We start from the raw sequence: 12,314 nt of genomic DNA on the forward strand, positions 1-12,314 counted from the left end.
TACACTTATTGAAGTGGATTTAACAAGTGACATCAATAAGGGAACTGTACTGAAAGAGCAGATGTTCTTAATGTTTTGTATACTCAGTGTGTGTGTGTGTATATTTCACATAGTGAATGTTCATAAAACATAAGCATACAAATTAAGTGGTAATCCTTTTCGATGCATTCACTAACAACAGTAGATACTAGATAATAGAACTCCTGGGTCAGACGCAGATCTGGGTCAGAAGCAAGTCCAGCAGAGTGATTGAGAATAGAGCAACATTCTTTATCATCATTACTGGCAAGGGATACCACCGACTCCCTCCCCCTCTGCCTGATCCACGAAAGTGCTGTGCTGGAACAAGTCTGGCTATGCCAAACCAAACATCCCATGCTGGTACCCAATGGTGAGCAGAGGAGAGAAGGAATGAGTCAGAGAAAAGAAAAGGAAGGAAGGAAAGAGAGAGAGCATTTAAAAAAAAGAGGGACAAGAAAAGGATGAGTTTGACTGCATGAAGATGGACATTGGGGGGTGGGCTCCCTCTACAGACAGAACATAATATAGAGACCACTTGGCCAAGTAGACGTGGGTTGTGTTCAGCAAAACAAAACACATTTGCAACAAGAAAAATTCAGGTTATAGGCTACCTCCCTGTTTCACTCTATTTAAAACGTTTCAGTTCACTATTACAGTTATTCCTATAATAGTCCTGCATTTGTTTTGGAGGCCGTCTGCGCACCACAATGGCATTCCTGCCTTCTCTCCCCATTCTGCTCAAGTGCTTCCAGTGCTGCCTTCCACACTACAGATGTTCTCCAAAACTCAATGGAGCCCTGTGGTTTGCCATGTTTTTAGATTTTTAGCTTTTTGAATATTTTCAGTCCCCCCCCCCCCTCTCTCCCTTGCTCTGTTTTAGCTGATTCACTAGCGCTGCTTGAGTTAAAATGACTGAACCCCAAGCCTTTTCCTACCCTGGAGTTTTTAATGGGGCATCAGAGGGATCACACACACACACACAGTCACTGTTATCAACAAACTGCAATAAGAAAAGGGAACAGGGATCTCCCGAGTGGCTCAGTGGTCTAAGGCGTCACAACAGATCCGTGTTCGATCCCTGGCTGTGTCGCAGCCGGCCGCGACCGGGAGACCCATGAGGCGGCGCACAAATGGCCCAGCGTTGTCCGGGTTAGGGGAGGGTTTGGCCGGCTGGCATGTCCTTGTCCCATCGCGCTCTAGCGACTCCTTGTGGCGGGCCGGGTGCATGCACGCTGACTACGGTCGCCAGCAGTACGGTGTTTCCTCCGACACATTGGTGCGGCTGGCTTCCGGGTTAAGCAAGCAGTGTGTCAAGAAGCAGTGCGGCTTGGCGAGGTTGTGTTTCGGAGGATGCATGGCTCTCGACCTTCGACTCTCCCGAATCCGTACGGGAGTTGCAGCGATGGGACAAGACTGTAACTACCAATTGGATATCACGAAATTGGGGAGAAAAAGGGGTAAAAAGTAACACTAAAATAAAATAGAATAGACTGTTCAAAAACACCCAACTACTTACTATCTACCGCTAGCTATAAAATCGTCTGCCTATAATTTAGTTTGGTATGACCTTGACTTCAATGGGGGGAAACAGAATAACCCTTTCAGAAAACACTCTCCATCTACAATTCAGTCTGATTTGGTTTCTTCGCCAAGAGAAAAAATACTTGACTACTATCTACAGCTAGCCATCTAACCCACTTAACTACAATTCAGTTTGGTTTGACCTTTTACAATCCTATGAGCCAATAGGCTAATCCAATTAGACATTTTACTAGAATGTCTGTCCTGCACTGCACTCCAGACCTGGGTTTAAATACTATTTGAAATAATGTATAATACTTTATCAGTGCTTTATTGAGCTTGCATGGTTTAATGGACAAAGAGAATAGTCCCAAAACTGCAAAACCCACCCATCTGGCACTCCTGGCAGGCTAGAGCAAATGCTCAAAGTATCTGAAAGAATAGTATTTGAACCTAGGTCTGACTCAAAAACAGTGGCTCATTCACTCTTAACCTGCATGCCATGATCCAGGATCCAGTTCACTGTGCCAAGTAGGCACCTGGACATTTAGGTTGAGGGCAAGGCTTGGCTCTCTTCGCATCAGTATCCAAAGCTAATGGGATCTGCTTGACTGCTGCCAAGCGATTAAGATGAAGAAAAAAACAAGGGAGAGAAACCACTTCTTCTTGCCATAGCATGTACAACAAAAGGAAGCATTATTGAGAGTAGTGTTAAAGACAGACGTGGGAATAGCACTGACTGATTTCCCTGAAATTAACATTTTCAACTGTCTGCAATGTATATTTCTCCACTTCTTCTCCTGACATCTGTGTGAGTGAGTGTAAAAGCCTGCCACTTGCTGTAGACGAGAGAGTAACATCCGTATGGCTTTTATTGAGGGTAGTAATTTCCATGTAAACTTCACAGGGATTTGGTTCCAGCTCGTTGAACTGAACTCCTGTCTAGGTCACCTTTACGACTCCATGACACACACACACACGCACACGAACCCTTTGGCCCTGGAGGACGTGGCTGGAGGAGAAGGTCAGCAGCCTCTGCCACCTCATGAAATAACAGCCATTCCAGTCAGAAGCCGCACAGCCATTTCAACATGCCGCATGGCCATGCAGGCAGCCAAGGAGAGAGACACACAACAGGTCTGGTGGCGAGACAGCCATTTTGGAAATACAAGTGTAATGTGGATACTTTTTTTGTATGCTTTTCTCCAATGTACAATTGGATGGCAATTACTTTTAACGCAATAACTATGAGCTACTACTATTTCAAAAACAGATCCATTCTACATCCATATTGTCTACTATGAAAATAAGAGATTTCAATAAAAAGGAATCGTCACACTACCACTTTAAAATGTTATTGAGTCTTGACTAGAGATAGAGTTAACTAAAGAGGGGAAAAGCATGCAGTCCCAGTGCTCTGGTTACTGGGTCAGTCCTGAACATGAGGAATGATAGAAAGGGAGAAAATGACTCACACAACCTCTAACAGGGGCTGCTGAAGTTCTTCTCCAACTCTATTTGTAGGCAGCGAGCACATTTGTGCAAGCAACTAACCTACCGTATATCATCAACAACAGCAAAAACCAGGCACCGTGCACTGCAGCCATGATTGTGCAACAGTACAGAAAAAACTGGAACTGTACTGAAATCCACACAGTGTTCCCTGTTGTAACTTTAAATGTGCGTTATAAGTAAGGTTAAATGCAAGCAACTGTGGCTGTCCAAGCAACTGAAAGAGAGCGGGAGGGAGAGCAAAAGAGCACGAGGAGAGAGAGAGAGAGAGAGAGAGAGAGACAGACAACACACCACAGTACTAGTTTCAAAGTCAGCAGCGACATACCTGCAAGCTCATTTGTCTGTCATAAGAACCCTGTTGCCCCTGAGCAAGCCACAGCCTATAGGCGTAGCGGGTGTGAGTTTGGCCGGACCCCCGGTAGCGGTAGTGGTACCTCCATAGCAGCGGTACAGATACAGCAGGACAGCAGCACCAAAGCAGAGCTCCTTAGAAGGGCTGCCTGGCCCCGGTACTGCCGCACATATTCCAGGAAAGCATGTCATCAGGCCGTTTAAGCCGCCTGAAAAATCGCCCATCTCACATGCACACTCTAATCTATGGGGGGTTACTCAAGGTAATCCCTGCTGAGCGCTTCTCTTTGATTGGCACTCGCAGCAGCATAGCAAGTTTTTTGGGCCTGTCATATCACTGGGGCGTACCACTCTGCTTTTACTGGGGGGGTTGGTTGTCTCTCTCGCTCACCGACCGGGCAAGAAAAATAAAAAGGAAACGGAAAGAGGGGGAAAACTTTAGCAAAAATGAGAGCTTATACAAGCTGGCTAGCCAGCCCCCAGTGCAGACTGTCAGTGTTTTTTCCTCTTTCTCCTTTTCTCTCTCTCTCACTCTTTTTCCATTGCTCTTGCGCTCTCACTCACTCTCTCCCTCTCTCGCAAGTCACACTACACACAGTCTCTGGGGAATTTCAGAGAATTTACAAAAGCTCCAGCCAACGGCTTGTTTGGATCAGCATAACGTCCGGCCTGGGCAGGCTGAGCTGCTTTCCACCCAATGATGAGGCCTTGGCATTTTCACTTCACTGTCAATGGGCAGTTTAAATGCATACCGTAATACATGACTGGATGTTTACTTTATCCAACTTTATTTAAACAGGCAAGTCCGTTAAGAACTAATTATTATTTACGAAGATGGCCTGTCAATAATCAATGATGCATTCAAACACATTGTGCCCTGTAACACAAAGTTCACACCGACGTTATATAAAGCCCTATTACAGAATAAATGACTGGCTAAATGCATTTGCATATAAGGTCATAGTGGCTCTGTGCTCTGGCAGAGCTAGGCTAACAGTTGTGATTATTGGACTGATTATGCTGAGGGCTGCTGGACAGTGGACACATCTTGCCTCCAGTGACCCCAAAGCCAAACTTGTGATCTGTCCTCCTGGCTCCCAGACAAACAGAGCCTTCTCTGTTGTTGTTCAAATACATATCAGATGATCCAGGGTTAGTGGAGGCTGCTGCTTGCATAGACTGAAATATAGTAACACAGTCGCTTCCTCCAACTATTTATTGAAGTTGTCAGAAGCCAGACAATCCTTCAATGAGCTCTCAAGTAGTAGCAGCAGGAATGTCCACTGACTTGACACACAAACACACTGGTTTATTCTTTGATCAAGTAGGAGAACTTCATAAACACACACACACACGATTCTAACCATCTACAGTGGTTCAGAAGTAGGGAAGTCCATTCGGGGTTCCACCCTGTAGTTGTACTCTGTTACCCTGCCAGGCAAGGTAAGACTGATGAAGGTCACCAGGAAGTGGGAAACACACTAGTGAAAGGAGCACGATGTCACTTATGAAATGTGAAGTAACGTCCTATAGCTATTAAGATACCGTTAATACAACTGCGCCACGCCAACAATTTCTGTGTAAACTGAGTGGGATTGTCAACATTTTACTAACGACGTTTTACCATACCGAGTAGTATCGTGATACAACAGAGTTTGCCACGCCCCTCCCAGGACGCCTGTTTCCCTTTTCTATACGTTCTGCACAAAAACCTGTCCCTGATAGTCACACCTCTACTCAATACAATACATGTACTGTACAATAGAACAGGCTACTGCAGAAAATAGCTGATTTGCTCATATCCAAAGGCCTACCTGTGATTGGAAAGAAGGACTGTAGTAAGGAATATAAATGCATAATGATCTGCATTTTCATTGTGGCAGTAAGAGTTAAAACACACTAGGCCTATATGAAACAACTTGACACACATAGCCCTCTTTCCCCCTCTCTCTCTCTCTGTTATCAAACCAACAACTTGTGGCCATGAGTAGTATAAAACGGCCCATGACATGGTTTATAAAATTATATAAAATGTGTGCCAAATCACAGTAGAAAGGGGAGAAGGTAGCTCCGGTAATATGGGGCATAACCTTTGAGTGGTTTTCACTGTGCTCTGTTTTTCCTCTATGCCAGGGGCACTCAGAGGCTGCTTGACAGTGAAGGCTAGTCAGACTGGCCTTGCTTGTTCTTACCGGTGAAATGAAAAGATAGGTATCCACTTAGCTCGCGCTGCGAGCCGCTCCAATAATTGAACAAATGTAACAACAGAAACCCCATCACTGCCTGCACACCCCAGCTCAGCATCACGGCTAAATAACATTTAAAACCTGATGGAGATGTGCAGAAAGAACAGACGGAGAGAAGCAGCTGAGTAGGCTAATGGCTGGTTGGGGATGCGGCTGGATGCTCACAGCTGTCACACATGATATCAGAATGCTTCATCCAATAAGACACATCTGACATCACACTCTGAACTCTATTTGATATTCTATTTGTAGGACACTTAGCATTCTGCGCTCAGTCATTAATTGAGAGAGAGAAGGTAGTGATCACACGGAGAGGATCTGTTCGCGCCTATCTTTTATAGCTCAATGGGTGATGCATTCTGCGTCTGAACACTTTTCATCAGACTCTATTTTAAGTTCAAAACTGTGAATTTCGCCGAAAAGTGACGTGTTTGCATCCCTGTGTTATGTCTGAGAGGGAGAAGATGAGAAGAGGTGGACTGGTGAATCAAACCCTGTTCTCCAGGTGGTGGGCGATATTTGGTCTGGAGGCGGCAGGCAGCACTACCGCTAGATCAACCGATTATGACGTCTCTGATGTGGTCCCCCTCCCTTTTGGTGCTCTGCGCTTCCATGACCAGATCTATGTGTTTGGTTGGCTGGGGCCATAATCCATACATAGACAGAATGTTCTGTACATACAGGGCCAGAGCCAAATGCATCAATGAGTTGCACATACAGGGGCCAGAGGAAGGGCCAGAGGCATTGATGAGGTAGAAAAGCCCCATAGGGAAAGCCGAGGCAGTCTATCCTCCTGGTACACAGCCATTGGAGAGAGGAGAGCTCAGACACCACACGAGCTGATAGGGAATGAATGATGTAATCAGCTGTTAGATCTATGCTGGGGATTTCATAACAAGGTTAAATGTTAGTCAGAAAAATCAGTCACAGGTGGTGATGAGTCATGGTGATGATCGATCATCGACTCACTCGGCATCCAAAAGGCATAGACACAGCGTTCAGCGTACAACAATTCACAACATTTTTTCCGCCTTTTCCTTATATCTGAAAGGTATTGCCGGTATCAAAGCCAAAACCTTTGTTTCCGCCTAACGACCTAGTAATTATTTCGGTAAACCTCTGCCTACGGCTTAGTATGAATCATAATGCTGAGGCGGCATTGGCACGCACTGTGCTCTTAGACTCCTGATGGTTGCTAGGCAGCGCCAGTTAACCATCCTCCTGCCAGTTCTAAACTTTGCGAGGCATGTCACTTCTCCCATCTCTTTGCATAGCGCGCCACTAAGCATGCAATTTTTTCTTAATCACAACTGGATGGATCCATAAAGAATTACTGTGGGAATAAATATTACTGAATAACGAAAATGCTAATGCTAATGCGATTGAAGGCATACAGTGGGGTATTTGATACACTGCCGATTTTGCAGGTTTTCCTACTTACAAAGCATGTAGAGGTCTGTAATTTTTATCATAGGTACACTTCAACTGTGAGAGATGGAATCTAACACAAAAATCCAGAAAATCACATGACAACGGCCCGAAACACACAGCCAGGGCAACTAAGGAGTGGCTCCGTAAGAAGCATCTCAAGGTCCTGGAGTAGCCTAGCCAGTCTCCAGACCTGAACCCAATAGAAAATCTTTGGAGGGAGCTGAAAGTCCGTATTGCCCAGCGACAGCCCCGAAACCTGAAGGATCTGGACAAGGTCTGTATGGAGGAGTGGGCCAAAATCCCTGCTGCAGTGTGTGCAAACCTGGTCAAGACCTACAGGAAACGTATGATCTCTGTAATTGCAAACAAAGGTTTCTGTACCAAATATTAAGTTCTGCTTTTCTGTTGTATCAAATACTTATGTCATGCAATAAAATGCAAATTAATTACTTAAAAATCATACAAAGTGATTTTCTGGATTTTTGTTTTAGATTCCGTCTCTCACAGTTGAAGTGTACCTATGATAAAAATTACAGACCTCTACATGCTTTGTAAGTAGGAAAACCTGCAAAATCGGCAGTGTATCAAATACTTGTTCTCCCCACTGTATATCAAATTGTTGCTTACTGAAACTCCCAAAGTCATCCAACCATTGTAATAAATTTGAAGCAATAGCCTACCCGTGTGTGGTCAACTACATTATAATTTCAGCACCACTTTGACTGGGACAGTGCCAACACGCTGCTTTGAGACAAGTGTGGGGACTCATCTTCATAAATCAATCAATGTCAGATTTTTGTTTTCACTGAATCTCTGTTTGTACATTGGTTAGGCTACAAGTAGGCTTGGAAATGTTAGCTAAGTTGAGGTGAGTGCTCCTCATGATACATTTTACATTTTACATTTTAGTCATTTAGCAGACGCTCTTATCCAGAGCGACTTACAGGAGCAATTAGGGTTAAGTGCCTTGCTTAAGGGCACATCGACAGATTTTTCACCTAGTCGGCTCGGGGATTAGAACCAGCGACCTTTCGGTTACTGGCACAACGCTCTTACCCACTAAGCTACCTGCCGCCCTCTAGTTGGCTCATTCATTAGAACATTTGACAGCATGTTATGTAGTTTAACAAGTGGATTATTTTGCTCTTCACTCACAGTCGCTTAGTAGCCTAGGCCTACTCCTGACCAAAAGCCTGTGAATTCCCTGACTCGTCTCAATCAATTGATTTTGTTTCACTGAATCTCCATCTGAATAGGCTATTTGGTTAATTGGTTTCTGGCTGGGCAAATAAGTGGAGGTGGTATAGCTCATCTATTCGTTTGCTCATCTATCACTGATCAGAAACATTTAGCATGCAAAAATGTAGCCCAAATCAAGTTTAGGCCTATTATTTAGCTTGATCACATACAGTTGAAGTTGGAAGTTTACATACACTTAGGTTGGAGTCATTAAAACTAATTTTTCAACCACTCCACAAATTTCTTGTTAACAAACTATAGTTTTGGCAAGTCGGTTAGGACATCTACTTTGTGCATGACAAGTAATTTTTCCAACAATTGTTTACAGATAGATTATTTTACTTATAATTCACTGTTTCACAATTCCAAAGGGTCAGAAGTTTACATACACTAAGTTGACTGCCTTTAAACAGCTTGGAAAATTCCAGAAAATTATGTCATGGCTTTAGAAGCTTCTGATAGGCTAATTGACATCCTTTGAGTCAATTGGAGGTGTACCTGTGGATGTATTTCAAGGCCTACCTTCAAACTCAGTGCCTCTTTGCTTGACATCATGGGAAAATCAAAAGAAATCAGCCAAGACCTCAGAAGAAATATTGTAGACCTCCCCAAGTCTGGTTCATCCTTGGGAGCAATTTCCAAACGCCTGAAGGTACCACGTTCATCTGTACAAACAATAGTACGCAAGTATAAACACCATGGGACCATGCAGCCGTCATACCGCTCAGGAAGGAGACGCGTTCTGTCTCCTAGAGATGAATGTACTTTGGTGTGAAAAGGGCAAATCAATCCCAGAACAACAGCAAAGGACCTTGTGAAGATGCTGGAGGAATCAGGTACAGAAGTATCTATATCCACAGTAAAACGAGTCCTATATCGACATAACCTGAAAGGCCGCTCAGCAAGGAAGAAGCCACTGCTCCAAAACCACCATAAAAAAGCCAGACTACGGTTTGCAACTGCACATGGGTACAAAGATCTTACTTTTTGGAGAAATGTCCTCTGGTCTGATGAAACAAAAATAGAACTGTTTGGCCATTATGACCATTGTTATGTTTGGAGGAAAAAGGGGGTGCTTGCAAGCCGAAGAACACCATCCCAACCGTGAAGCATGGGGGTGGCAGCATCATGCTGTGGGGGTGCTTTGCTGCAGGAGGGACTGGTGCACTTCACAAAATAGATGGCATCATGAGGAAGGAAAATTATGTGGATATATTGAAGCAACATCTCAAGACATCAGTCAGGAAGTTAAAGCTTGGTCGCAAATGGGTCTTCCAAATGGACAATGACCCCAAGCATACTTCCAAAGTTGTGGCAAAATGGCTTAAGGCCAACAAAGTCAAGGTATTGGAGTGGCCATCACAAAGCGCTGACCTCAATCCGATAGAAAATGTGTGGGCAGAACTGAAAAAGCGTATGCGAGCAAGGAGGCCTACAAACCTGACTCAGTTACACCAGCTCTGTCAGGAGGAATGGGCCAAAATTCACCCAACTTATTGTGGGAAGCTTGTGGAAGGCTACCCGAAACGTTTGACCCAAGTTAAACAATTTAAAGGCAATAATACCAAATACTAATTGAGTGTATGTAAACTTCTGACCCACTGGGAATATGATGAAATAAATAAAAGCTGAAATAAATCATTCCAAAAGCCCGCAGAGGTTGTGAGTCTCAGTTAGTAGAGCATGGCGCCTACAACGCCAGGGTTGTGGGTTCGATCCCGACAGGGAACCAGTACGGAGAAAAATGTTTATTAAATGTATGCACTCACTGTAAGTCTCTCTGGATAAGAGCGTCTGCTAAATGGCGTAAATGTAAAAATATGAACACGAGACTCACATGCTTTTGAAAATAGCAGTGCTTTTATTTCCTATCGGTATCATGATGAAGATACTCTCAATGTAAGACCCTATGCCTGGTCCCTAACAAAGTGGAGTGAGGGTAGGAAAGAGATGAAATGTGGATTAAAAAAGCATGGGCTTGGGCTCTGTTTCAAGATATCACTTTTTTATAAGACAGCAGTTCCACATGTTCCAGTGACAAGTTGTGTGGGAAAAATATTATTTGTAATTATTCTGTTATATTCCATTATATTCTTACTACAAAATATGTGTGTGTTGACTGTGATCGGGGCAGGTGTGTCTTGTCTGTTTAAATTAACTATTGATTTTCATTCATTTGGACCTAACATAATTAAAATATGGCATTCTATTGACTTGAAAATAAATTGTATTAGTCTTACAATGTTTGTTTCTTCGGACCTGCCTAAACAAATTTATTTTTGATGATGTATATTCAATGGATTTATAAAACATAGATGCCCACCCACATCTGCACACCAATACTACCACTCGTCACCGGCATGCACATGGGAGGTATAAAAGTTGTATGCATGCAAGAATGTGGTAAAAAATGGGCCTGTTTGTAAGCGGGTCATGTAAACATTGCCCAATTGCTTTTACAGGCAAAATACCGTAAACCCTATGTGAAAGCAGTATTGGTGTTCTGTCCTGAGACACAATACACACTAGTCCCTCTCACACACACACACAATCTTATCTAGGAGTAATGCCCCTGTGTGCCCTCCTTTGCCCTAGGCTGCCATGCCCCAGCCTGCCCTACACTCGCCTGGCCTCTGTTCACCTCTGAGAGGCTGGAACAGCCCCAGGGTGAAGGCTGGCTGCCTGTGTCAACAGCAGCCCTAGGGTATACCACTACCACACTTATGTAACGCTAAACCACATTCAGGCTACTGCTCAAATCCAATGGAAAATACTCAACTGCAGCCTCCAACTACGGCTTAATTTTTTTCTTCCCTCCAGGCAGTGAGCCTTGATGAATTTGAATGTGGGAGCACAATACCACCGAACCAGGCGATTACCAAACCAATTACAAAATGTGCAAAACCTACTTGATTAAAACTCCTCCAGTGTACTTGTGATTAGAGGGAAACAATATGAAACACATCTGGTGTAAAACAGCACGGGCACTCCGCTGGTAAGCAGAGCTCCATGGCAACAGATAACCTTCTTGTGTGAAGTCTGCAACTCACCCAATGTAAAAGCAACTCTCTCACTCCTTCAGCAGAAAGAAACGGTTCTGAAAAGTTTCTCACCATAACCAAATGAGTAAATTACCTTAAGCCCCCAGAAAAATAAAAAGTAAGACAAAAAGAGCCTACTGCTGTGCATCAACATATTTCAGCAGTTAGAAGGAAGTTGAAGAATAGAGGATAACTGGGTGAGTTCAGAGAGAGAGGGAGTATGACTTCCCTTTTTTCCCTCCCTCCCTCTCTCGCTCTTCCGTCAGGCCCTGGAAAGCAACACGGAGTCTCCCGACTATGGCAACCAGATAGAACAGATTCCTGGGAACATCTGCTGCTCCCCAGCCCTTGGATAAATCAGTCCCAGCCAGCTATGCTTCTTATTTACCCAGATAGCACATCAAGAGCCTCCGCTCACTCAGCTCCCAAATCTCACAAACCCCTGTGGTTCTACTGCTAGTCTGTTACACAGAGAGAGGGAGGGAGGAAAGAGGGAGGGAGGAAAGAGGGAGGGAGGAGATGGGGAGGCACTGTGGGCTAAAGAGGGGGGGACGGAGGAAGAGGTTGAATATTACAAGCCAAGATAAGGTTTGTACACTAGAGGGCCTCCTGCTCCAAAGCCCAACACAAACCGTGGCGTGGATGATAAACAAACGCTAAATCATTAACATGATATATAGAGCGAAAACAAAAAGGGTCTTCCCCTCTGACATGCCAAGCATTATTCATTGGTTAAATCCCACCCAGACAGCCTTTCTGTGTATTTCCAAAGCCCATTCATGAACACACAAATACATTTAGAGTCATTCCCTAGCGAAGATGCTTTCTAGAACTCACCTGGTTTCTCCCTCGCCGTCTCCCGTAGTTGCGTCTCACCAGTGTCTTGTAGTTCTGGTTCTTCTTGGTCAAGTAGTAGTACAGGACACAATCGGACACACACTGCAGAGAG

General features: G+C 44.2%; 1 protein-coding gene across 8 annotated transcripts in view; it reads right to left on the reverse strand.

The window, feature by feature from the left end:
* The window catches only part of LOC121574537 (nuclear receptor corepressor 1-like), a 128,069-nt gene that overhangs the window by 43,761 nt on the left and 71,994 nt on the right, over window positions 1–12,314 (reverse strand). For 6 of the 8 annotated variants that reach the window (XM_045222631.1, XM_045222628.1, XM_045222627.1 and 3 more), the window contains exon 14: window positions 12,203–12,304. In XM_045222631.1, coding sequence (XP_045078566.1) covers window positions 12,203–12,304 — 102 coding nt within the window. The other 2 variants (XM_045222630.1, XM_045222629.1) reach the window with 2 other exon arrangements.

This window comes from Coregonus clupeaformis, chromosome 9, assembly GCF_020615455.1.
Source record: "Coregonus clupeaformis isolate EN_2021a chromosome 9, ASM2061545v1, whole genome shotgun sequence".
Lineage (NCBI taxonomy): Eukaryota > Metazoa > Chordata > Actinopteri > Salmoniformes > Salmonidae > Coregonus > Coregonus clupeaformis.